Source organism: Amblyomma americanum, chromosome 1 (assembly GCF_052857255.1).
Source record: "Amblyomma americanum isolate KBUSLIRL-KWMA chromosome 1, ASM5285725v1, whole genome shotgun sequence".
Taxonomy (NCBI): Eukaryota; Metazoa; Arthropoda; class Arachnida; order Ixodida; family Ixodidae; genus Amblyomma; species Amblyomma americanum.
In genome coordinates this window covers 154,097,426-154,124,873 of record NC_135497.1, presented here as the reverse complement: position 1 = coordinate 154,124,873, position 27,448 = coordinate 154,097,426, and the positions used below count along the sequence as shown (strand labels likewise).

Genomic DNA, 27,448 nt, shown 5'->3' with positions numbered 1-27,448 from the left:
GCCGAAGGATCTTTTCAGAGTGCAGAGGTAAAGTTACAGCTATCTTTTACAAATGAAAAACCAAGTGCCACCAATGGGCTTCCTGTAAAAATGCATGCACCAAATCCAGCTAGATCAGCACTAAGGTAAAGTGTACTGGTACACTTTAACTAAGGTGGCTAGAATCCTTAATCAGCACTTTTTCAGCTAGATGTAGCTGGAAACTGAGTTTTCCAGCTGTAACTAGCTGGAAGTGTAAATTTTTCGGCTGGACGGAAAAAACGTTCCATGTGGTCACGATTCCCGGTTCAATAATGCAGCTGGAATAGACTGTTTTTAGCTGTGCCTGTGCATAGCTGAAAGAAAAAGGAAGGTGCATTAACCGCTGCCTCGGGATAACAGAAAAAAAAAAAAAAACTTTCATGTTCTGGCTGCCTACATGTGACTTACGTACATTCTTGCGTTGCAGTAACAATCATCCTAAGATAAAGCATGATGTTCAGCATGCTAAATTTATTCACCTACACAGATGCTTGAGCATTGGCGCGCAACCGCTCCGAGCTTCGATACCGAAACGAGGAGCTCTGCTTACATGCATCTTTGGAATAAAACTGACGGAAACCATTAAGAGCGTTTGCACTTAAGGGGCAGAGTATATTTTGTTTGTAGTACTATTTCAGCTGTGGCCACTCTTATATGCACGTGAGCATTGAGGCGACATGCGTAACTCTTTCGTTCTCAGGCTGCTCTTCGTGATGGACATCATCGTTTTCAGGGTTTAGCATCGCTATCATAAAAATGTATCTAAACACCTTAGTTTAAGCGGTCTGAGGCAAAACTTACAAAAGCAGCGACAATGTCGATTAATTCATCAAATCGCGTGCTCTTTCTTCTGAGAGGGGCGTGTTCAAGGCATAGATATTGTGAGTACTAAGTAGTAAACTTCATCAGTTGAAGCTTGTCGGGCTGTTGGTACCTGCACGTGCTACGCTCACGCTTCGACGTAGGTTGTGCGACAATTCTGCAGTTGTCGAGTTTTGGGTAGCCGTAGGCGTTCTTTCGCAGCCTAAACTGGCCAACCTATGCTGTTAGTGCGTCACAAATCTTGTACCCAAGCAATGTTAGTTACACGGGAATCATAAGGTGCATGCTTTTAGGAACCGGAGTGTAGCTAACATTTTGCTTTTGGTACTCCAAGTTTCATGCAGCCTTCTTTCTTTTCTTGTTGAACAGTTTTCTTGATGGTGCATGCCTCAAAGCGGTCTATGATGAAACTTATCTCTTGCATTCGCTGTTTCTTTGGTTGATGATAGTCTGCTCCTCATCGGTGGCCACAAGTGAGTCTCGTTTAACGAATGAAGCAGTCAGAAAGAAGCGAGATGCGCTTTTCACTGCTGAAAAAGAACGTCAGGCATCCCTGATTACGCGCGTGGAGAAGATTGAAGTGCAATACTTGGGTCCAATGGAAGATTGTACGCTCATTATGAATAAGGGAATTTCTACACCGCACGACTGCGCAAAACGTAAGTACTGAAGTTTTCACTGACCGCTGCAGATTTATTTTTGTGTGTCACTTGATGGAGAGGTAGCTCTACTTATTTCCTGACGCTTGACAGTAACTTATAACCAAAACTGAATACAAGGTGCGGTAAAGATGAGTGCGGCAGTTCAAGCAGTTTGATCATTTATTTTTTTTTCTTGACAACTGCCTCTGTCTCATGCTACTGCAAAGTTTGACTTGCTCGTCCTTTCAGTGCAGTGATGTGCATAGGTGAGATGTTTTGTAAGGAAAGTTGTCATTGGCCATTATACTGCATTCGTGTGTGAGGATTAATGCAGATGTTCCTGTGGTACGATACTGTGCCGTTATCATTGTTTCCTGAAACAGTTAAGTGTGCCACAATCGTTAAAAGCTGAATGAAGACTTAGTATGATGTACTGTGGCTATCATGACACACATTAAATTTTTTTCCTTCTCTTTTGCTGCCGTGTCTGCATCTAGGTGTCAAATAGATATTTTGTTTTGAAAACTGTGTCTTGTATTAATGCTTCTCACACTAGTATTTGCCCGATTTGCATCCGTAGCTTGTAGTGTTTAGAAAACCACCGCTATCTGCAAGCCAAGCTCTTCGATGCAGAAATTCATCCGTTGAAATGGACTGGTGTCGGCATCTTTCGGAAGGGGTTACAAAATGTAGAGGCAAGCAGCAAGGTTGCTCATTTTGTTTTCATGAATGGTGATACCAATCCACTTTTCTGTTTAAAATACTATTCCTTTGACCTGGCTTGCAGATGATGGTAGTTTTTCATTTCATTTCTACCACACAAATCATATCATTCGCAGATGCTCTTCATCTTTGCAACTGTATGATGCAGGCCTACTTTTGGCTATCCATTCCTGTTACTTTATGCAGCGATAAGCTTTCCCCTTAAACGTCATTGTAGAAGTAGCAGCTGCCTCGTATGCGTGCATGCTGTATATATTGCACGTATTCTTGGGCAGTAAACTAGCCTTTCTAGATGCTTCTGGTAGTCCATCTTTGTAAGCTTTCTTGATTCTATTGCTGCATCAACCCACCTCTACACATGGCTGGTCAGTCGTTGAGTGGCAGCCGTTTACCTGTTCCGGCAAACACTGCCTGGCTGCAGCAGGTAGTCTGTGAAGTACGTTTGTGCTGGTAGATTGCTTATGATGCCAGATATGTGCTTTCTACATAGCAAGTACTTGTGCTTTGTGTTTGATCTGGCAGACATTCACGAGAGCCTGGTGCAAAGAGCAGCCATTGCAGAGGTTGATGGAGAACCATGGGATATGAGCAGACCACTTGTGCAGGACTGCCAGCTCAGGCTAAATTTCTATAAAGACCAAAATCCCTACTTTGCCAATAAGGTATGCTGCTCATTGCTTTCTTTCCCATCTGTTGTCAATTTCTCTGTTTTTCTGTTACAGTGCCTATCATCTTGTCGATATTGTCTAGTGACTGGGCTTAATATTCACCAGCACGGGGTGACCAGTGATGAGCATGCAAGGATTCTAGTTTCATTAGTGTGGTGTTCATTTTTTACTTGATTGCAGGCTTTCTGGCGAACAGGCAGTTTCCTACTTGGCTACATCATAGAAAGGGCATTCAAGGACCAGTTTTACGTGCAGCTCCACAGTTGGCCACAGCCTCAAGGTTTGTATATGATTGCATTGATTAATGCGGAGAAAGTGAGCTTGCGTGATCATGTGTAGGTTTGGAGAAACACTGCAAAACGTCCCTCGATAAGTTGCCATGTTCCCATTGTTTTCTCATAGTGCAGGCTGGGCACTACATGGCTTGTAGAATTCACAAAATTGTGGCATTGTCCTTTTTGGACACAGGAGAAGCTTGTTCTAGGGAACTGAAACGGAACAGTGGTTTATTCCGTTTATCCATTTGCCTTTTCATCGATGTTTTGTGACATTTATTTGTTCTTTACAGTGCATCTTACTATTGCAAGGATCCCCTGTATTGCAAGGGCTTTAGGGTGATTCATTAGTGCACCAGACCGATTGCATGCATCCAAATGGTTGCATTAAAAAAACTCAGCCTCTGCAAAACTGGAATAACTTTGGATCCATTATCCCGCTTGATCCATACTCATACCTCAAGATCTCTGCTTAGTCAAATGCTGATGAGGTGTGAAATAATGAAAAATTAAAAATGTTGCATCATGATTGATAGCAAGATGCTCATTACATTGTGTATTATTAGGCAGTTTTAGTATATAGCATATGCAGACATATGCAAAGAGGTAGCGTACGATAAAAATAGCGTGCTTCGTAGTGCACATGTGCCAAATGCTATTTCAAATCAAGCCTTAAGTTACTGCATCACGTATCCTATTTCAAGAGTTTAGCGTACATGGTAGCGTGCTTAGGAGTGAATTCGTTGTTACTGCATTTTTCAGTACATTTACTGTCCTTATATAAATGGGGTATCGAGCTTTTGCTTCATGTCATGTGGCCCATAACAGAACACATGAGCAATAAATTTGCTTAATTTTTTATTTAGAGATGATTCTGCTGCTTCTAGGCCTTAAGAAAAGCATCAGTTTGTTGAGAAAAGTGGTTCCTGTTTTGAAAACCAAATAAGGCCACTAGGCTGAAGCATCCAGTCTAACCCAATCCAGTATCATTGTGTCTTCATTTGCATGTGCTGAACTAAAAATGCGGATGCTATAAACAGAGTAACGTCTCGCAAAATACTTTAGCATACGTAAGTATGCATACGCTAATGTAAAACTGCCTATTCACTTTGTGCGCTTTGTTTTGCATGTTTGAGTGCAATGACCCACGCAATCATGTCAAATGCTCATCACTTATTTCTTGAAGCTTTGCACACAGTTTCTCTGAATTTAATGCTCCTTAAAGAGGCCATGATGTAGCTGTTTTATATATTTCAGTTTTGTATTTTAGTAAAACAAGAGCCTGTGCCTGTGTAAAAAACAAGACCCTAGCGGGTCTGCAAGGTTCGTGGGTGCAGTTTCAGCATTTGCTGAGAGCAAAATTACAAGTTTTAGCAAATGCAAATGGCTGTAGAACCCTGTTCATTATCATATTTGGCGGGCGGGAGGAGTCTTCTACATGACTACCCTGTACCCCCTTCCCGCAACTACTGTACTGTTTTGAGGCTCGAAACTGAAAGCTCCAACCAAGGGGAGCTCATCTCAGACGTTGCTCTCCGTTTCTCAAATAGGTGTGCCCAGGGGTGCTCACAAAAGTCGATTCTGCCACACCTTGGTGAGGGGGGGGGGTCGTTATCGGATTTGCCAGACAACAGGATTATCTCACTTGTGTGACCACGACGACCACATTTTGTTGTGCGCCATGATTGCATGCATAGGTGGGCTGTCACGTGAATAAGCTCTATTCAGTCTAGTTTTGGTAACAGTTATCTGAAATCGACATTTTCTTCGAAGGACACGTGTATAGTAAGCGGAAATTAATTGATAGGTCTGAACTGGTCTGGCCGGCAGCAGTCGTCGGCATCATCTGTGGGCAACAAATTGGGCCATTTTAAGTAATGCACAAGGGCACCGAAGGTGTCTTGGGACAAGGCGGTTTTAAATCAAGTATTGGTCCCGTCGGAGAAAGCAGATACGATATCGTGGGAAGTGCTCATGGTCCTATGCAGTGTCAAGAACTCAGCTATCAAGGGCTTCCCTGGCAGCCAGTCACATCACCGGCACTTCTTGCAGAGTTATTGTACTGTGTCAAGTAAAGCTGCAACTGGTGTGCAAGAAAAGGTATATTTAAAATGAGTTCAGCTCTGCTTGTTTTATGCCATGCAAATGAGCAGTACAAAGTTTCTTAACTCAAACCACATTAATTAAAAAATCTGGATAATTCAAACTGCTGGTGCAGCCCTGGCCAGTGCCCATGTAAATCTATGGCATCATACACGCGCTAATCGGACCGCTATGGGTCTTGCACTGGTTATTTTGAGTGGACTCCTGAAGGGAGGCTGCATCTATGATGGCTGGCACTGCAACTGGTCGTTGAAATAGCCTTATTGAACCCCGAATTGCATGTTGCAAAGTTGTCCGCGCACCTTTGACATGAGCGCGACAACCGGCGTGGTGAAAATGGATGGCCCTGTTTCCGAGAATTGTCCGACTGTGCAGTTTCGGTTTTGCCTGAGCCCAGCTGTGCGCCGTTTTGGACGCTTATTGGCACTGCTTCACGCTTCCCTCACTTCCAACCTCGTGGTTTTTCATTCTTCTGAAGCTAGTCACATGCTGTTGGCTGTTTGTACAGTGAACCACGGTTGCATGTCTGATCCAGGCGATCGTGGGTGAAGCCTCTTTACAAGCGACAGGGGCTCACCGCTACCGCGTGACATCATGAAGGATGTCGGGGAGGCCCTTACTTACCGTTTTGAAGTAATTCTGCCTTGACGCTCCCGACTGTGTGCATGCAATAAGTTGTTGATGGAAATGTGAAAAATAGTTATGTCATGTTGTTCCCATCTCAAAAGCTGGTGAGCATTGACCATCTTTCTCCAAATAAAGTTGCCACAAGGCAAGCGGTTCTTGTGAGTTTCCTTGAGGTCATTCATTAATTTTAACTTCGGATAACTCGACAATTTTTTGTCCGGTTTCTTGAAATTCAAATTAACGAGCTTTTACTGTAGTCGTTTGTACAGATAGATGCAAATGAGTTCTGGGGTTTCGACATAACTGCAGCGTGCAAAAAAGACGAACACAATGGAAGGAAAGCACTCACGACACGGACAATCGCTGTCCGTGAACAGCGATTGTCCATGTCGTGAGTGTTTTCCTTTCATTGTGTTTGTCTTTTTTGCGCGCTGCAGTTATGTCGAAGCTAAGCAATCAACTTGCCCAAAAGCTCGTCTTACTAGAGAGTTTTGGGGTGCGGTTGTAATTGACGCATTCATAGGGGAATTTTACGCTTGCATGATAAATCCTGAATGGTGTATTCTTACCTTGAAGCACTCATTCAGTGAATACACTAGTTATTTGCTTAACAAGCACCAGAAAAAAAGTGAGCAGCATATAGCATCGGGAGCCAAAGCAGTGTAGCTGGGATCGAAGTGATGACGGTGGCTTTTGTGCACAAGTTTCAGTCAAGGCCACGTTGGACTAATTTGAGTTTTTATTTAGCAAGCCAACGAAGTAGCAGAGAAACTTCATAGTTGGCAAAGTTGTGCCACCAATACGTTCTTTGCAGTGCATATCAGCAGTGGCAGGCATGGCTTTCACATGCAGGAGAACTTGGGTGCTAAAAAAAGACCACTCCCATAACATATTAATAACATGTTTCTAAATGCACAATTTAATAATGTAGCTTGAACCCGTCGATTTCTGTTTCCTCGACGATCTCAATACAGACACCACTGACAAGCCCACTTCTCCAGGGATCACAAAGCACACTTACTATGCTGAAGGCTTCTGAAAAAAAAAAAAAAAACAGTATTCTTATTTCACTGATTGAAAAAAAAAAAAACCTTTTTTTCGAGCCCCCGCTATCTATTGCATGCATGGAAGCACCTCACACAGAGAACAGCGCGCAGCAGACTACATGGGATGGGAATGCCTTTTTGGCGTCACTGATCTAAGGTTGCTAGACCAGCTGGCTATTCGCAAAAGGCAAAAAAAATATTGATTTTAAAATTACCTGCTGCACCAAATGAACTCAGATATTGAGAAACTTTAATTTGATGTGGGGAATAAAGTGTAAGTTTATGTACAAAAATTGGGTCTCATGGCCCCTACTAATTTTGGTGGCATGTTTTCCTTTTTGCAGTAATGCGTCAAATGTTACTATACGTGGATCACCACGTGATATTCACCTATGACCGCTAAATAATTTATAATCAGATTTTTCTGTCATGCTGTTGTGATTTCGATTTCAACAGCTCTGTGACGTCAAAGTTTCGTATTGGTCTCATGAGCGATGAAGAAACTGCAATATAATCGCTGCTTCTTCATTCGTATTTATGCCACCACCACCACCACCATCTTCATTCGTTGTCATTCCAGTTCTTGAAGTGGGCTGGCTTTAGCGTCATAGTGAATTAAAACGGCGAAGAAGTGGTTATATCGCGGTTTTTCATGCTTCGCATGACCTATACACAACTTTGACGTCACAGCCATCATTCGGCTGTTGAAACCGGAGCAGCATGAAAGTGAACTTGAAGTAAAAATTAAATAGCAGTTGTAAGCGAATACCTCATGGTAATCCATGTATATTAATGCCTTATGCATAATTACAAAGAGGAAAACATGCACCGAAAAATTAGGTGTCTATACTCGTTTAAGCAAGTATACCTGTCTCTTCTAGCTGCTTTTTGTGTGTGATGGCGGCATTTGATATTTGCTTTCCAAGATACCATGGAATAAACTGGAAGTTGTGGAATATCTTGTACTGAGCTTTCCAATTGCATATACTGCAAAGTCGGGATTAGCGGCAAGGATTTGAGAGCCTGCAACAGTTAACTGATTGTGTATCTGCAGCAGCTGGTGAAAAATGCTGCAGGTTTGTTGTACAGGTGCATTACACTTCTTAGCTCTCTCTGCTGTAAAGCCATGGCTAGCAGTAAGAATGTGAGTGCCAGTGGGGATCAGCAGATAACTTGTAAATGTAGAGAAGGTACTTGAAAAAACTGGCAAAGTTCTTTGTTGCTCATGTATTGCACTCAACAGCCACACTTTAATTTCATGTTGTCGTTTGTGCCTTGATTCACAGTGGCATATGCTGCTTTATGTTGCTGGCAACATTAATAAATGTCATGCTGTTAGCTATCTTGCCTTTATAGGAAAGCGAATTGTAGAGTGTTATGCACCGATAAGTGAGCCTTATATGAAGGATAAATAATGATGATTGTTTGATCTTTGGTGCTCATGTTTGTGGCATTCATTTGGTGATGAAGCCAACCACCTGTAGTTGAAGCACTTTCATTTTTCTATGAATACTAGGTACGGAGAGAAACCTTTTATGTGAAAAAAAGTAGCAAGGAATCCCTAAGGAGATCTAAGGCAGTTGATGGGCCTGTGCCATATGCCTAGTTTTGAGGTTTGGTTAAGCTGTGTTACTTCCTTCACATGTAACAAGCCATCGTATGCATTTGCTAGCCAAGCTTCGTAAATGAGGATTGAAAGTGCACGAAAAAGGCTGTGGCATCATTTACTCTAGCAGTAAGTAAGATTTGGTTGCATGGGTAGTTGGCAAAGGTTATGTGTAGTCACTTCACTGTAAAAAATGCTTGTGGGCAGCACTGATCATGCTGTGTATACATTTTGTTAACCTTTGTTAGCCAGGTCATGTCAGAGTGAAGTTACTACAGTGTTGATGCTTGATTTTAAAAGGTTTAGCTGTATTTGTTGTGCTTTATGTAAGTAATCACATTTGTTTTCATGTGCAGTGCGATCTGGAAGTTTTGTGTACAATGTGGACCTTGGCATTGAAAACTGGGAGCCTCGTAGGGTGAGCTAGTTATACTTTTTATGACCTCGCTTTCAAGTTTTCTTGTTCTGGCCCTTGATAAAAGTAGTTTTTAGTCTTTGATGAAATGTTCATTGCCAAGAAGTGCACAAGTGAACAGTCTAACATTCCAGGGAATATTAAGTCGTACTAAGTCATTAGGTAGCATCAACCCGAACAACATTTCATGACATTCAGTTGTGCAGAATACAAAGCATACATAGTCAGTAACCATGCATCACTCTTGAGTGTTGCAGTTTAAGTATCTACGTACATTTAAAAATTAATATATATTAAAATGTTGTACCCTGAGAGGGGTGTTCTTAGCTTATTTGTCTTAGTCCTCCAGGAATAACATCATATAAGTCTATAATTGCTGGACCAACTTGCATAGCTATGATCACCAGGAAAGAAGCAAACTAAAATGTATTTTTAATTTCGTTATAACGAGAAAAATGAGGTAGAACAGCTACAGCTGTTGTGTGAGCACACCTGTTGCATTTGGGCGGCAAATAAAGAGTCTGTAGCTGTGGCATTTCTCGCGTGCTGATTGCCATGTCATATGCTGTTCTTTTTGTTGCTGCATGTCTAGCTTAGAATGATCCCATTTCTGGCTTTAATATGGTTCACAAGAAAAGCAGCATACTATAAAAGCCTGTGTTTCATCAGCTGCTGGGATGGTGTTTGAAAAAAAGACACATTGCTCTACAGGATGAATTGGACGTGCTCTCTGGGATGGGTAGGCGGCTTGCAACCAAGCCCCACCATTTTGAACGGCTGGAAGTGGATGCTTCGGTAGCACTTCAAATGTTTGAAGACAACAAGTGAGTGATCTTTTTTTTTTTTTCACATCAATTTCTTTGCCTTTCTTGATGATGTCTCTTGGTTCTGAGTGGTGCCTTTGAGTTGCCTACTAATGTTAGCATGTTTCTAATGCTAAGTTTATGTCACAACTGTATCAAATTATAGCAGTTGCAGCACATAAATATGCATCACTCATCTTGTGTGGGAAAACAGTCGAGACCACTTCAACGAGCCTGACGGTCGCGGAGAATCCATTTGTTGTATAGTAGTTCGTAATAAGTGGTCTTCCCATATTACAGCCAAAAGTACAGTCAGACAAAACTGGCTTCTAGTTTCTTTGAACAGTCTGTTATGTACATCTATTTCTTCAAAGACACCCTATCACGGCGCTTTCCATGCCCTCCAGCGCATTCATGTGCTCCTTGCTGATGCCCGTGATGCCTACAAACACCTTTACGGATGCGGCATAACTAGGGGTTAGACTTTCGGTTTAAACCAGAAAAAAAAAAAAACGATAAAAGTATGCTGAAATCAGTTTCCGAAATTTGGTTTCAACTGAAAAAGGTCAGCATTTTTGGCTTGCAAGGCATAGGCATAGCTAGCTGGCTGCTGGATGTGAGTTACACTCACTTAAAGTTGAAAATTTAACTAAGTAGGGAAAGCCAGGGGCATGATGTGACAATGGTGTTGTAGGATAAGCAGTGCCGTTGTTCGATTTGAGGTACAGCTCGAACCATTTATAACTTAACCGCTTATAATACGGGACCACATTATATGCGGCTTTTTGTGACAACCGCTTTCGCTTCCCATAGAGTTGAATGTATTGGCATACCGCTTAATATGTCATCATCATCATCAGCCTGACTACACCCACTGCAGGGCAAATTCCTCTCCCAAGTCTCTCCAATTAACCCTGTCCTTTGCCAGCTGCGCCCACCCTGTGCCTGCAAACTTCCTAATCTCATTCGCCCACCTAACCTGCCTCCCCCTGCTACGCTTGCGTTCTCTTGGAATCCACTCCGTTACCCTTAAGGACCAGCGGTTATCTTGCCTTCGCAGTACATGCCCTGCCCAAGCCCATTTCTTCCTCTTGATTTCGACTAGGATGTCATGAACACGCGTTTGTTCCCTCGCCCACTCTGCCTGCTTCCGGTCTCTTAACGTTACACCTATAATTTCCCTTTCCATAGCTCGCTGTGCTGCCCTTAACTTTATGTGCTGCCCTTTTCATTAGCCTCCACGTTGCCGCCCCTTAGGTGAGTACCGGTAAGATACAGCTGTTGTACACTTTTCTCTTGAGGGATATTGGTAACCTGCTATTCATGATCTGAGAGAACCTGCCATATGCGCTCCACCCCGTTCTTATCCTTCTAGGTATTTCTCTCTCATGATACGGATCAGTGGTCACTACCTGCCCTAAGTAGACGTATTCCTTTACCACTTCCAGCACCTCGTTGCCAATTGTGAACTGCTGTTCCCTTGCTAGACTGTTGAACATTACTTTGGTTTTCTGCATGTTAATTTTTAGACCTATCATACTGCTCTGTCTAACTCATTGATCATGATTTGTAGTTCATCTCCTGAGTGACTCAGCAAGGCGATGCCATCAGTGAATCGCAGATTATTTAGGTATTCTCTATTAACTCTTATCCCCAACTGTTCCCAATTCAGGCCTCGGAATACCTCCTGTAAACATGCGGTGAACAGCATTGGCGAGATCGTGCCTCCTTGCCTGATGCCCTTTCTTATTGGAATTTTATTGCTGACTTTTTGGAGGACTATGGTAGCTGTACAGTTCCTATACATATCTTCCAGTATTTTGACATAAGGCTCATCTACACCCTGATTCTGCAATACCTGTATGACTGCTGAGGTTTCCACTGAGTCGAATGCTTTCTCATAATCAATGAAGGCTATATATAGAGGTTGGTTATATTCTGCACATTTCTCTATCATCTGGTTGATAGTGTGAATATGATCTATTGTGGAATATCCTTTACGAAAGCCTGCCTGATCACTTGGTTGATTAAAGTCTAAGGTAGCCCTGACTCTATTAGCGATTACCTTACTAAATACCTTGTAGGCAACGGACAGTAAGCTGATTGGTCTGTAATTTTTCAAGTCCTTAGCGTCTCCTTTCTTATGAATTAAGATTATATTTGCGTTCTTCCAAGCTTCTGGTACGGTGGAGGTCATAAGGCATTGCTTAAACAGTCGCCGACCGATTTTTCGGACTTGAAGGGACCCGAAAAATGGTCCGAATAATCGAACAGTCCGAAAAATCCGTGAAGTACAAAAAAATCACTTTATTGAGATGAAATCGGCTTAAAAATGTCACTGATTCTACCTTGCGGCATATTTCTCTTGTTGGCAACGATTTGCGCCTGTATTTGTGCCAAGATTGTGCTTTCACTGTACACGCTAGACAGCAAGGTTAAAGCATTTAGTTGGAATACTTCCCACGCTTGTTTGACGGACCCAGCGGGGCCATGTTGTCCACAATCTGAGTGTGCACTACACCGCTCGTTAAACACACGCAAAGATAAGGCACTTTTCTTTCAAAGCGGCGGAACCGCCGGACGCAATCACAAAACGGCGAACAGATGTAACTTAGTGAGGACTGAGAGCCACTCGGTCAACGCGGTCAGAGAAACCCAAGTGACGAAACGGCGAATGGCGAACGTATGAAACCCGCCACGGTGGCTCAGTGGTTAGGGCGCTCGGCTACTGATCCAGAGTTCCCGACTTGGAACCCGACTGCAGTGGGCGCGTTTCGATGGAGGCGAAACGCAAAGGCGCCCGTGTGCTGTGTGATGTCAGTGCATGTTAAAGATCTTCAGGTGACAAAATTATTCCGGAGCCCTCCATTACGGCACCTCTTTTTTTCCTTTCTTCTCTCAGTCCCTCCTTTATCCTTTCCTACTGAGATGTGAGATAGCTCCTGCACAATTTCCTTCCCAACAACCAATTTTCAACGGATGGGACAAGCGATAACTGCCTGCGACAATGTCGGCGACAAAAGCAAGTTGGCGGCGATGACAGTCCGGCTGCCACCTCGAAGTGTCAGAGATCGCAGGGACCTCTACTAGCAACGAATAGGTACCGAAAGTGTGTCAAGCCAAGCCAACTGCAGCATAAATCCACCTCAATCCAAGATGGTGCCTTTTGCGCCGCCGAAAAGCCGATAAGATGGCCGACTTTGGTCCGCAGGCGACTGAAATTAGTCCGAAAAATCTAACTTTCGGACTTTTTAAGTCCGAAATATCCAACGTGAATATGTATGCGCTTCTATGGGGAGACTGACGGTGCCTCATCGAGGTCCGAAATATCCCACAAGTCCGAATTATTGGAGTCCGAATTACCTGTCGGCTACTGTACAGGGTGGCTAGTTTTTCTAGCAGAATCTCCCCTCCGTCTTTCAACAGATCTGCTGTTAACTGATCCTCGCCAGCTGCTTTTCCTCTTTGCATTGCTCCTAAGGCTTTCTTTATCCCCCTTTCATTACTGGCGGGATGGCGCATTGCTGTGCGCTACTGTCTTTTTCATTAACGTTCTGATTACATTTGCTACTGTATAGATTTGTGTAGAACTCTTCGGCTACTTTAACTATCTTATCCATATTGCTATGACATTGCCCTCCTTGTCTCTTAACGCATACATCTGGTTTTTACCAATGCCTAGTTTCCTCTTCACCGCTTTTAGGCTACCTCCGTTCTTTAGAGCATGCTCGATTCTCTCCGTATTAAACTTCCTTATGTCGGCTACCTTGCACTTATTTATTAACTTCGATAGCTCTGCTAGTTCTGTTCTGTCTGTAGGGTTAGACGCCCTCATGCTTTGACGTTTCTTAATCAGATCTTTCGTCTCCTGAGATAGCTTGCCGGTATCCTGTTGAACCGTCCTACCGTCTACTTCTACTGCGCACTCCGTAATGATAGCTGTCAGATTATCATTCATTGTATCAACATTAAGATCGTCTTTCTCAGTTAAAGCTGAATATCTGTTCTGCAGCGATATCCTGAATTTCTCTATTTTCCCTCTCGCTGCTAACTCGTTAATGGACTTCCTCTTCACTAGCTTTTTCCATTCCCTCTTCAAGTCTAAGCTAATTCGAGACCTTACCATTCTGTGGTCGTTACAACGTACCTTTCTGGGGACCTCCACATCCTGCACGATACCAGGGTGAGCGCATAGTATGAAGTCAGTTTCATTTTTACTCTCACCATTAGGGCTCTTCTAGGTCCACTTCCTGTTCTCTCGTTTGCGGAAGAAAGTATTCATGATGCGTAAATTATTTCTATCTGCAAACTGTACTAATAGCTCTCCCCTGCTATTCCTAGAACCTATCTCATAGTCGCGTACTGCCTGGTCGCCAGCCTGCTTCTTGCCCACTTTCGCATTGAAGTCGCCCAACAGTACTGTGTACTGTGTTTTTACTTTGTTCATTGCTGATTCCACGTCTTCATAGAAGGTTTCAACAGTCTGGTCATCATGACTAGATGTAGGCGTGTAGGCCTGCACCTCTTATTAAGCCTAATTACCATTGCTGCCACCCTTTCGTTAATACTATAGAACTCCTCTATGTTGCCAGCTATATTCTGATTAATGACGAATCCCACATCTAGTTCTCGTCTATCCGCTAATCCATGATAGCGCAGTACGTGCCCGTCCTTTCGTACTTTATATGCCTCACCTGTCCTCCTAACTTCATTAAGCCCTATGACATCCCATTTAAAGGGACACTGAGGAGAAATTAAGTTGGCTTGTATCGATAGAATACCAGCTCCTGATCACAAAAACGCCACTCTTACTGAAAACAAAGCTCTTGTAAGGTAGAAAATAGCAACAACCGAAATACAGGTATCGCCACCACAGGCCTATCTCGCAAGTACAAGCGTGGCAACGTCATAGGACAAGACACGCCACCTTGGAGGAATTTTCCTTCCTACATGGTGCGCGAATCTCTGAGGCTGACAAAGGAAGGTTGGACGGTTCAATATTGAAGTAAGTTTTGTTTTGACTCCGATAGTGCACTTTTATCACACAAGGAAGACAGACAAAAGACAAGCTGAATGTTGGAAGCAAAGAAAACCGATGCTTGGCGGCACCACAGGCATCCAGGAGAGTTTCGATTTGTTATGGCGCTTTGCGTCTGTGAGCGTTGCGTGTCCCCTGGTTTTGTTTTTGACGCGCCTCGATATACAAACGCCGAACAGCAGAGGAACTCCAAGTGCCGCTTCAAGTGCTAATTAACCTTTTAAGGTCAGATGATCGCCACGGTCGATGAAAAACTATGATGGCGCGATGATCGGTGATCGTATGACGATCGGAAGGCAGTTCGCAGCATAAAGAGCACTTGTGTCTTCGCACGCTCGCCCGGCGAAACATCCCCGGCTCTGCCAGTCAACTTCAAACTACTTAACAGAAATCGTTTATTAAGGACGGAAGACAAGTTACAAGGCAGTTAAAGATTTTTGATGGCCTAGTTGTGTTAGGCCAGGATATACGTAGCGAAAGCGTGGAGACTTCTGCATCGGAAGAGTGCATTCACTAGAAGCGCCTTTATTGCTAGTCAACCTCGAACCGTTGTGGCGGAGTGGTAGCGTCTCCGCCTTCAGTGAGTGGGCGGGGGGTTTCAGTGGCTCCCATAGATGCCGCTACCGAATACGTTGGTTAGCGGTTAAGCGCAGGTTCTGTTAAGGCGCGTTTATACACCGGTGTAGTGCGCGCGCGCACGCTGCACGGCGACGTCACGTCGGCCAAAACGAGACCCTCTTTACTCCAACTGCGCATGACCGCCGAGGCGTTCAGCGGCTTCGGTGCACACTGACCGCACTGTCGGGAGTGCTTTGAGCATGTCTCTATTTCGCGCCGAGTGCGCCAGCCGCCGCCGGCCCAGCCAGACTGGTTCGGCTCCCCGGCGAGGTGCGCGTTGTGACATAATTCAATAGCTTCGGCAGTTGGGCGGAGCTGTTCTTTTCGAGCTCTCGGCTAATTTAATCCATTCACAGTACACATCTGAAGGCACATGCAAGTGGGCGAGAGAGGCCGATCCAGTGGACCCGTTGGATCTAGCGGAAGCCATTGAAGCGTCGGGCGCCGGCTTTAGTTTCAAGCCTCCAACTTTAAAACGTGACCGCCTTTGAGCACCCACCCGTTTTGTGTGGCAAAAAAAATAAATAACTTGGCCTTTCCGCGCCGTTCAAGGAATCGCAATCCGTTTGCCCCAAAGCCCCGGCCAGCTTCCGATGGGTGCAACGCGCCGACCTTGTCTTGGCCCCTTGCGACTCCCCGCACTGGGGTTATGATATTTAGCTAGCAACGGCTGCTCACTGAGGAAGGGGGAAACGAGCCGCCGGCGCCTAACCTAACCGTGCTCCCTCAAAAGCATCGCACGCTCTGTGGGGCTGAGGTCGCTGAAATGCAGGCCGGAGTTTTTGCGAGAACTACGTCGTCGTGTTCGGGAACGGGATCTATTGTAACGCTGGCAAGACGCCGGTGCAAACGTAAACGAAGCGACGGCAGCGACCCCCGATAGATGCATTCAGCGTGCGGCGGCGGTAGCTTTCATTTTGGCCGCTGCTAGACCGCACCGCTAGCCGCCAGAAATCACGGGGTCTGCGTTTACGTCACGTTTCATGTCACTCCGTCCTGCGACGTCAGAAGAGTTCTCCGTGATGTCATAAGAGTTCTCAAGTTTGAATCAGAGCGGCGGGAAAAAGTTTCTCAACTTCGAATCCAAATTTATTTGAAATAAATGCATCTTTCGCTCCCGAACAAGCAGCAACAAAGCCATGAAATGCCGAACTATCAGATTTTGCTAACAAAAAAAATCTGATAGAGTTCTCCTCAGTGTCCCTTTAATGCCTGCTAGTTCAACAGCACTGCTAGGCTAGCCTCACTACATAAGGTTCTAGCGTTAAACGTTGCCAGGTTCAGATTCCAATGGCGGCCTGTCCGGAGCCATTTTTAGCACCCTTCATTGCGTCACAGGTCTGACCGCCGCATTGGTCATTTGCTTTGCAGCCGCTGGGGACTGAGGGCCGAGGGTTAATTGGTTTGTTCATGGAAGGTTGTAGCCAAGTACTGCATCAGGGTGGCCAAATCCTGTTCTGGTGAGGGAGTGCGTTGTCGATTCTGGTCACCGAGATCAGGCCACACCCCAGGCCTACTTAGGCAATTCCATCGACATGCGGAGTTTTTTTTTTTCAAACCCGGCTGAGAATTGCGCGGCACCGGGATTCGAGCCACGGTCCTCTTGCGTGCAAGGTGGACGCTGTACCTCTACGCCATCACTGCCTCTTCGCTGCCTGTTGGCAGCGCATAACTGGAGACCGCATATAGTGCGGTTTTTGGAAAGCCTGGCGGCCCGCGTACTGGTGCGGGCCCGTGGGTACTGGTGGGCGCAACGAGCGTGCTTCCCAGATTACGTAAGAAGGGGGCAACAGGCGGGGTGAGGGCGCGTTGTCAGCGTGGTTCAAGGCAAGGCAGAAGGCAGGAGAGGATTAAAAAAAATAGAAGTCGCAAAGCAGGCGTTTTTCCTCTCATTCTCCGATGCACCTTCATCGGGCACACTGATTGGACAAAACTTGAAAGCACGGGATGTCACAGCCAGACTGGAGCATGCTGGAGCGGTGGCGGCGGTGAGCGCAAGGCATGACGCTGCAATTGCTGCTCGTATAACGCGCGTGTGCGGCAGCATCTTGTCACGCCTGAGCCCATGAGCGAGATATGTGTCGTTGCGTGTAGCGAAAAGTCGACTGCATAGGCAAGTCAGCTGACAACGTCAACAAGTCTACCAACCTCGGCTGTCTTCAGTTCTGATGGCGTCTGCTCCTCCAAAAGCCAGGAAACGGCTAGCTCTTGAAACCAAGCAGAGAATTGTGAGGGACGTCGAGAGCGGTTTGAAAAAGGCTACGGTGGCAAAAAAGTTTGGTGTCGCCGACGCTACTATGTCCGCCATTTGGAAGAACAGCGACAAGTTGCGACAACAGCTACAGGAGGAATCCGTGTCGTTTGCAAGGAAGCGGATTCGGGCATCATAGTATGAAGATGTTGCCGCTTTGTTTGAACGATTTCACGAGGTCCGGGCCCAGAGTGTTCCTGGGAGTGGCTCGATATTGCAAGCCAAGGCCAGGTGCCTTGCAAACATTTTGGGGCATGATGATTTCAACCCATTGAACAGTTAGATTCAGCGTTTCAAGGATCGGCACGAGATAAACTTGTCGTCGTCGTCGCCAACCCTGACGGCGTTGTGTGTGAAGTAGCTGCCACTGATGAAGCCATTGTGGCAGCGGTGCGCGGTCACGATGAGCCTCTATCCGAGGATGAGCCCAACGAACTGAGTGAAAGTGCAGCTGAGGTTTCTTGCAAAGATGCGCTCGACTGTTGCAATAAACGGCGCCTCTACTGTGCTCAGAGAAACCTCAGCGAGCAAGCGCTGAAGTGCCTCACTGTTTTTGAATATGAAGCCATTAGCAATGCTAAAATGCATTAGCAAGACTAAAATATTGCCGTTCTTTCATTCACTACGACGCTTCGACAAAAAGATCAAATAAACTTCTTTGTTGCCAGTGATTGCAGTGTTGTGCATCTGATGCGTTGTCAGGTGCACTTTGAAAGGTAGGCTGGCCATTCGGAAAACGCGAATGCATGGAAAAGCTATGCTTTGGTCACAGTGGAGTACCACTTGTAATGCGGATTTTCCCGACTCCCGTGTTATGCGTTATAAGTGGTCTATGCTGTATTGCTCCACTAGCTTACACGCCTCTGCAGACTGGGAAGCACCATTTCCTCACCGTCTTCTAGCTAAGCACTGTTTCTTCACTATCATCACCTGCTTAGAACAGTTAGTTGGTTAATTAGGTTAATCAAATGCTTCTAGGGCATTGACACGAAACCACGAAGGGGCGTCACAAAAAGGTATGTTTTGGGTACCGCGACAATTGCGCAGCAGTTGTGTCACTACCGTCAATCCACACATCACATGATGCCCCGCCCTCGCATTCAATGCAGCTTGACAACTATGTGACAAACCAACGATAACATGTCAATCTAGTTCTTAGAAGTAAATTTCCACTTCCGTTTTTGTCTGCTGGCTGCCTTATTTAACTTTAGTTACTTTTTTAATGAGGGTAGCAATTTTTTCCTCAAGCACAGCTCCATGTACTACCATTTGCACGTTAATTAGGGGTAAATAAATTGTTCAGGATAACAATAATACAGAGGTAGACTTTAAGTGACTTTTGACCACACAGAGTTGCTGCATTAAGTCACCGAAAAAAGTCAATATTTCATTTGTCGAAAACAATATTCGCCGAAAAAAAGCGTAAGTAGCATCCTGAAATACAAACCGAAAAAGTATGTCAAATTTTCAAAAAATAAAAGCCCCTAGGCATAACTGGTTGTAGTTGAAGCGTTTAATGTGACTGGTGGGAGCTCCATGTGCTCGCAAAGGCATCACTAGGGCCAGCGGAACCCAGTGCGGTATCCTGGCTCATCACTTCTCACTCCCCCACCATTCTCTTGGACCTGCGCCTCTCAGTGCTGCACTCAGTACCTGCCGCACCGCAGTAGTGAGGCTTCATTATCTCTGATCTGATCCTGGACAAAATTGTAAAGATTCCATGACGAAGCTAATGCAGTACACTTGCGTGCAGTACATGCAATCTACTGCTTACACGGTGCCTACACGCGGGAGCAGTGCAGAAGGTAAAGAGCCAGTTACTCAAACGAAGCACGCCACATTGGCCAGCAAGGCATACCATGTGACTAGTATTCAAACTTCTCCAATCGCTGCCATTAGTTGATCCCTGACCATGTGCAGTAGTTCAGCTTTCAACACTGCCCCTGTCTCATGCCCACCACGCTTCTGCTTCCATGTCATCATTTTGCGCAGTCGACACACACGCACACACACATGTACATACTATTCACCTTTTAGCCGCTCGGCATGCCCTTGGACGGCGGTTAACATGAATTTGAGTTTACGGTTTTTATTGCTTCTTGGCGGGGGGTCGCCAAATTCTTTCTGAGGTGGGGTCACGTGGTCTGCGAGAAAGCTCCTTGGTCTCCGCAGTGGCGGGAAGTGTGAGTTTTCCAACCGCGGTGCATCCGAACATTATTTTACGACCAAGGCAGTTCTTGAAACCTAAACCCATCATCGACACTGTGGCACCAGTATTCACTGAGGCCATAATGCAAACACCGTCCCCTAACACTTCCAAGTGGTTCTTTAGCATAACGACGGGCAGAGTAATTGGCAGTATCGATGTCCTGGCGACCGCACCTCCATCGGCCGCACCAGCTAGTTTCCTGGTGGTGGTGAAGGACGGCAGGGAGAAGGCGATCGGCGGGAGCACTGAGCGGAGGAGTCAGGCTCTGGTCAGAGGCAGGAGAGTCGTTCCGGAGTGGTGTGTAGCGATAGAAGCCCTGAGGAGATGTGAAGGTCGGGTCACGAACGTCCGCGTTGATACTAGGCCGACGATTGGGCCATTGGCACTGGTAACGTAAAGTCTGGCCTCAGCGGTGGCAGAATCGGAATATGTGTCCGAGTATACCACAATGGTTACACACTGGTGGGTCGCGAGCACGCTTGGGATAATAGTCGTCGTAGACAGGGTCGATGTGAAGAGCTTATGGCACCTCGTTCGCTATAACCGAGTGGTGCGACCACGGTTTTTTGTTGTGTCTGAGATGCAGTGCCATTGCTCTAAAACATATTTTGATGGTAGTGCTACCCTTGTTCGTAATAAGCGAGCTCTGGTTGTAATTGGAACCGTGGTTGTAATTGCAACCGTGGTGGTTGTAATTGCAAGTGGACTTTGCTGTACTTCCAAACATTATTGGTGTTGTGTGAGGGCCTAATTTAAAAGTAGCTGAATGTTCACTTTGTTTATGCTTGGTAGTGTCATACATCATGTTAGCATGCGTAATGTTAGCATGCATAATGCTAGCATGCAACATGAAAAAATCTGCCAGTCACTGTTGCCATAGGTACTCAAGTAAGGGCTACACTTTTTCTTTGCACTTTTGACAGGGTGCAGGTCTTATGCGGGACAGTCATTTACGTTCAATTTTTCTGACTACAGCGGAGCCTCAATCACCCGCTTTTATATGGTGACACCTATTTTTATGACGAATTTCAATGCATTATGCATTGAAAGTACATATGATATGATGTGTACCTGACGATTGGCACGAATTAACTGCCCCGAGTAGAACAGGTTGCTAGGTCACTGTTCAATTCTTTGTGTGCTTTTTCTTGTAAGTTGTTTTTTTTATGTTGGTTTATGAATAAACCATTACTACAGTATAATGAATGGGACGTAGAAGAAGGACACAGGCAGGGACACAACACAGCGCTGTGTTGTGTCCCTGCCTGTGGCCTTCTATGTCCCGTTCATTGTGCTGTAGTCATGGAATATCGAAACCAACTTGCCCAACAACTTACCTTATGAATAAAACTGCAAATAAAGAGGAAAAGAACTGATGTGGAAACTTTTTCACAAGAAATTGTTGGTTTCAAAAATTATTTGGCAGTGGAATGAACGAACTTATGCAGTTAATACAGTTAGGAAGATAATTAAGTGATAGCTTATGAATCTTCTCGTAGATTTCTGGGTACCTCCTGATAATAATTGAAAGTGTAGTCAATTGTTTCTGAATTAATCTAATGAACTGGGCATGACATTTTTTGCAATATTTGTGTAGTATCACAAAGATCAGTTCTTAGGTTTAGGAAGTGGACAATAAAAACCTCCATTTGTAGTACTGAGGTCGAACCGTGCAGACATAAAAAATGACATGATTTATTTTTGGAATTCTTTGTAGTATTTAACATGTTGCAGGTTTTGTGCTGAAGTTTTTGTTTCATTAATTTTAATAGATATCTTTAAAACATTCCATAGTTAAACTGCAGTTGTTTGGCAGTTTTGATTGTTGCTTTTATTGTGCTGTAATTTTACCTGTTGATCACATTTCTTGGCCTTTTGTATTGAAAGGTTGTACTTAGTAAGTCATTCTGAATGATATTTTAGTACAGTGTGCTGTCTTATGCTTTCAACTGCAAGTAATAAGCTGTTGGTAATGGCAAATGAATAACGTGTCAGATAGACTTGCAGCATGTGTGTGGTTCATGTGCAAACACTGTTGTCATTGTGCAGTACTTCCAGTGGAAGCAGTAGTTGTAGATGCAAAAAAACACCGGTCATTTCTTGGGCCTTATATAACCTGCGGTGTGAAGCCTATGGCTGGAGTGTATGTTGTGCTTTGTGGTAGGGTGGTATGCTTTGCTGTCCAGGTGCAAACAAATGGAATGAAGTAGAGCGCTTGCTTCATTCTGTTTGCTACTAGGTTTCTTAGTTTATGGCACAGCTGTGAGTGCCATGCTTTTCAAAGTGTGCTTTGACTCCGTCTTAAGCACTGCTTGTCATATTTAGCACAATTTATTCTCAGTAGTGTGATTTCACCGCAAGCAAAGTGCTTTATGCTGTTGACAGCTTAAAGTGGAACTAGTACACCACAGGCATTAGAAATATGCACAGCACTTGTAGAACAAACATTAATTTATCCTCTGATTTGCTACACGAGCTTGACAAAATGTTGTGATGTAATAATTTTATGTGAATCAGTTTTTTTTATGGCACTGCTTACTGTGCTCGTTTCATCATAAGTGGTGTGCAAAGGTTTGTTGTAATGCGGGTTTTTCTTTTGTGCTCAAGGTACAAGGCGGAGCAGATCCCCCGAATAGCAGCTACTTCACCTAGTGGCAACACAGTGACGCTGTATCGTTTGCTAGACCATGTGGATATCAGCTCAGGACCAATGATTGGTTCTGTGGATCATATGGGCCGTTTCAAGGTTGTTTCTGTAAGTGTTATTGCGTAAGCTTTGTTGTGATGCAACATATAAAGTAAACTCGCGATGGCATCAAAGTAGCATGTATTTAACCCTTCAGGTGCTATGTAGTAATTATGTACACTTACAATCAAAAGTTTTTGGAACATTAAATCAGTAAAAAGAATTATTTTCACCACCATCTTTGCTCACGGCCTTGAATATGCACCCTAATTCTGAGGGTGTTCGTTACGCACTGCGCTCATAATCTCTACCACTGGATGCAAAGGAATTAAATTTCTTCAGCCAAGTTGTGTTTCATAAACTTATGATGGTGGGTGTGAATAGTAAACTTGCAGCTTTTTCTGAGAGGGTTCTTGAAGCTAGCTGTGCAATTTTTTTGTTTGAGATTAGTTTAGCACTCTGCATACTGCATACAACTGGAGTCCTTTTTCACATCAGCTAGCAAGCGCAGTAAAGGTTTCTGAAAACAGTTTGGCAGCATGTCCTTCGCCTTGGTAATTTAGACAGACTTTTTCATTTGTACTAATAATATTGTGGCATGCGAAGGAATGGGATGACCTGATGACATGATGAAATATGATTTAATGGCTGTGGGTCTAGCGTGTGCGCTCCGTCCTGCACTACTGCACTTTTTGTCGTTGCCTTCTTCTTAGCACTATCATTTCATTCTGGGTTTCTAGTGTATGCGCATCTTCGAAGAAAATTTTGGTCCCATGATTTCTCCAGTCTTATTTGACAAATTGTGGTTGATGTTTATTTGCTGCATTTTCGAACAGTTGTAGTTCATTGTACAAAATTTAAAAGCAACAGCTTTAAGACTCCCATTCAATGGAAAAGGCAGCATTGGCTTTGTGTTAAGAAACCCACGTCAAGCTTGGATGCCTGGAGTAAAAATATAATTGAAAAGAGGACTTGTAATGTGAATTTAAAGGTCAGTGTATGTCTCAAACAACTTAAGTTTATAAAGTAATGGGTTTTATGCAAATAAAAATTTCTATAAATTTTAGTCTGGAATCGAACGCATGACTCTTCGGTTCCCAGGTAGGCACACTACAGATTAGGCCATACAGGCACGCTTGTATGGCTTTGGCACAAATAGTGTTTTATATGTATGTAGTGTGGTCTTTAAAATAAAGTGGTGTCTTACAAAGTGTATGCTAATGACTCTGTGTAATTAAAGCAGTTATAATTACAGAAGTAGTAATTAAATGAGTAGCAAAGTGCATGTTGGCATTTCATATCATCTTTGCTTGAAGTGGCATAGTGGCGCCGGCATGCAGCGGTCACTGGAAAACTTCTGTGACCTGATGTACACCGCTGCCCCAACAGATGGCATGAACATTATAAAGTTTTCTAAACGCTGAACCTGCGTCCAGATGGAACTTTGCACAACCAGCCAGCATCAGCTAAGCAATCTAACCCAGCTGAGCACCGTTTCGGACATTGATTGGCGCGTCACTGGGTTTTTTTCTTTCCCCATTTTTTTTTTTTCTCGCTGCTTCGGTGCCGCTGAGCTGTCTCCTTGGCTTCCTTCTTCGTGGTTCCATTTTTCCAGTGCGCTGAAACTGTGTGCTCATCATATGCCATTCTCTGATTATGCGGTGAAGCCTCCTCACACACAATAGTGCCACTTATGAGGTGTGTGACGCGGTAGCGGTGGTGCTCCATCGAGCCGCACCATGGGGAATGCGGGAGGCCCTTACGATTTTGGAGCAGCTCTGCTTTGATGCTGCCGTCAGTATGTATGCATTAAAGCATTGATGGAAACGTGAAAACGACTCATTGCTGTGCTGTTCTCATCTCAAAATTGGGCAACTATTACCTAATATTTCATCAAATAAATTTAGCATGATGCAGGCAGTTTTTTGGGGGCATTTGATAATTCAGATATTTTTTCCGGTCCCTTCAAGTTCGATTTAACGAGCTTTTGCTGTATGTAGTGTCAAGCACAACATTACTCTGCTGTTGTGTACGGGCTATATTAACTGAAAATAGTTTTGTTGAGATATGGCTGTTTAATTGCTGTTATTTTTTTTCCCAGGTTCATGCCATGGACACATCTGTTGGGCTGCTGTATAGATTTCAAGGCTTGGCCATACCAAGTTCATTTTCTGTAAGAATTCTGGCCTTTACTTCCTAAGGCTTGGCTTTTTTCTTCATTTTTTATATCTGCCAAATTTACTGTGTCTTTATCTTCACTTGTTTTCAGATCAGTGAATTTGCATACACCGTCTGCTGTGAGCGTGCACAAAGGATGGTAAGTCATGTGAACCAAATATAAGATACGTACTTCTGGTTGGCCTATTATCAGACATTCAAGCCCTGCTCTTGTTGTGAGGCTAGGAGTATAGCATTTCTGCCAAAGGAAGTATTAAAGTAGCTAAATAAAAGCGTTGTGGGGCTTGATGATTTGTGGAACCTGTTGTCTAATTTTCCCGGTGCTATTTGTGATGGGGCATTTGTAGGCGAATTTGTCTCCGCAGACGACGTTGAGACTGCGGGAAAGCTTGCGGACAAAGACATCATTGCCAGGTTCGCGGATAACCAGGACACCACTGATGTGAAGTGTGACGAAAACTTGAGAGAACCTGTGCCCACGTGTTTCAGTGTGCTCTTTGCGCTCAGCATGGTTTGTCGCTATTGTGCATCGATAGAAGGTTGCACTCTCGGCTGCTTGTGGAGTCCATCGATACCATTGAAATATGTGTTCTCTCCGAGGCAATGAAGATATGGAAACGTAATAAATTTCACTGTTTCGCTTGGTAATCTGCACGCGCTGTTTGTATGTTGTTAAATTTACTGCTATTTTTATATCGAATTTCACATTATATTGAACTTGCAGGCGTTCTTTTGCGAGTTCAGATATGCGCGTTCGACTGTAGAAGGCATGTAGGAGTTCGTTATCTAGGTCATCTCAAATTATAGGCTCCGCAGAACCGCGGGGTTTCTTGGAGTTCCCCAAGCACCTAAATCCATGCATGCCTCGTCCCCCATCTTTCCTTTAGCCACTTTATTGTGGGACTGTTCACACTGTAATTATTGATTGTAGACTGTTTCACTGTATAGCCAGTCATTAATTGAATTTGGGCATTTTTTGAGGTGCGTGTGTCAGCATGCTCCTTTTTGCATGCTTGTCAGGATGGAAGAGATTGCAGCTGAGACACAAGGAAGTTCCCAGCGTCTTTTGAAAGCCGTTGGGGTTCTCTGGGGCTATAAAGATTGAGAACATCTGTCCTGGGTGCCTCTGAAGCTTTCTTGTATTTCTTCTGTGGATCCTAAGGTTGTGCAGTACTGTTAAGGAGACATACAGGGCAGGCAGCCAGGGCAACATACTCATTTTGTTACTGTACTCATTGTTCTCTTAATTTCTTTTCTCCTGTAGAACTTTACTGGTCTTCCACAAACTGAATCTGAGACAGGTGAGGAGCCAACTGAAGACAATGTGCACTTTGAAGACATGAGCGCTGAAGATGAGCATGTGAAAAGTGAGACCACAAGTAATAGTGTCACAGCTGCCACCAAAGACTCTGCGACAGCAACATCACAGCGTACTTCTGCGTAAAGAATGTGGAAAAATTTTAGTTACTTTGTTACGTGAGAATAATACCACTGGACGCAAGTCTGATGCCTCTGTGGACTTGGTAGAACATACTGTGCTGCATCTTGAAGATCGTAGTGCATTTTCTTAGATGGCTGCTGCTGCAACTCTCTGTCTGTCTTCATAGCCTGATGGATTAGTAAAAGCTGCTATTATTAGTTGGCATGCATATCTCTGGAGTTAACTAGCCAAGATAAAAGTTTCATGTTTTTATCAATAAATGCCAAATTTCAGTGTTATAAAAAACATCAAAAGTATCTTCTTTACGTCCTGTTTTACATCGTGGCTTGTTCTGTTTCTTTGGGATAAAATACTTTTATCTTATCACCCACATAGTTTTACGACTACAGTCAAGCCCATGCTGTGAACAAAAAAATGCTTGTCTCTTGCACTTCGTCGCTGAAATCTAGCTCTAGACTCGTTACAAAGTGGCGTACTTCGAAATTCTGCTGTGTTCCCAGCTATTTTGGTATCGCAGGGAATGAGCATGCAGATTATATAGAAAAAAGAGCAGCACAAGACCAGACGAAACCACCTGAAATGATATTGCATGAGCAGTGGCAGCAGGGCTGGAATGAGAAAGATGACTCTTTACAAAGTCCACTTTGTTAAGCTCATTTTAAAGGACTGAGAAGAGGTGCAGTTCTGAAAACTGCTTTTATAAAACTTGACTCCCCAGTCTGTGATTCAGGCTCGTGCATGCTTGGGCCCGAGAAGGGCCTGCAGTATGTGTAAATAAAAAACCAACTTCGTGCATCTCCAGAAGTTGAATGTCCGCCTTGTAGTGGCGCATTATTTGTAATTCACATACTTATACCATGTCTTTTCTTTGTGAACAGCAAAGACGAAAGCATTTTGAAGAGTTGCAAAAACTACATATCGTTTCACCCTAATTGGATGAGGAACCTTGAGAGCCTCTTGACAGGGTATTTTTAAGTTACGTAAAAGTCCACTCAATTTAGGTACATATAATGATGCATGCTGCCTAATCACCGTATGTAGGTAACACTGCGCAAAGTATTTGCATGCCAGGGGCATCAGTGCTATTTCATTTCAAGTGCACAGGATAAATCTTCTTTCATGAACATAATGGCATGTCATTTTTTCACTGCAATATTTAGTCCCATAGAATATTAGCCATTATAGTGCTAAATCTTCATTGCAATGAGCACAAAACTGCAGCATTGGTCTAGTGGTTTCGCACCCGGTGCGGGAGGTGCAAGGTTCAATACCCAGTG

The 27,448-nt window shown here is 44.1% G+C and overlaps 1 protein-coding gene across 1 annotated transcript; it reads left to right on the top strand.

Moving 5' to 3' along the window:
- Positions 1-722: 722 nt before the first annotated feature.
- Positions 723-26,456, top strand: mRpL39 (mitochondrial ribosomal protein L39). Its single transcript, XM_077647400.1, has 10 exons — positions 723-902; positions 1,293-1,502; positions 2,730-2,869; positions 3,056-3,155; positions 8,889-8,950; positions 9,659-9,771; positions 22,474-22,621; positions 24,654-24,725; positions 24,822-24,869; positions 25,995-26,456. Exons 1-10 carry the CDS (start codon positions 836-838, stop codon positions 26,172-26,174), a joined length of 1,140 nt encoding a protein of 379 aa, XP_077503526.1. The 5' UTR covers positions 723-835; the 3' UTR covers positions 26,175-26,456.
- The last annotated feature ends 992 nt before the right edge of the window (positions 26,457-27,448 follow it).

Bases quoted from the DNA above. Each gene is read 5' to 3' on its own strand.
- mRpL39 (XM_077647400.1), top strand. From the start codon at position 836: ATGTCGATTAATTCATCAAATCGCGTGCTCTTTCTTCTGAGAGGGGCG. The intron at 3,156-8,888 runs GTTTGTATATGA...TTTCATGTGCAG, and splicing joins CAGTTGGCCACAGCCTCAAG to TGCGATCTGGAAGTTTTGTG. The intron at 24,726-24,821 runs GTAAGAATTCTG...ACTTGTTTTCAG, and splicing joins CCATACCAAGTTCATTTTCT to ATCAGTGAATTTGCATACAC.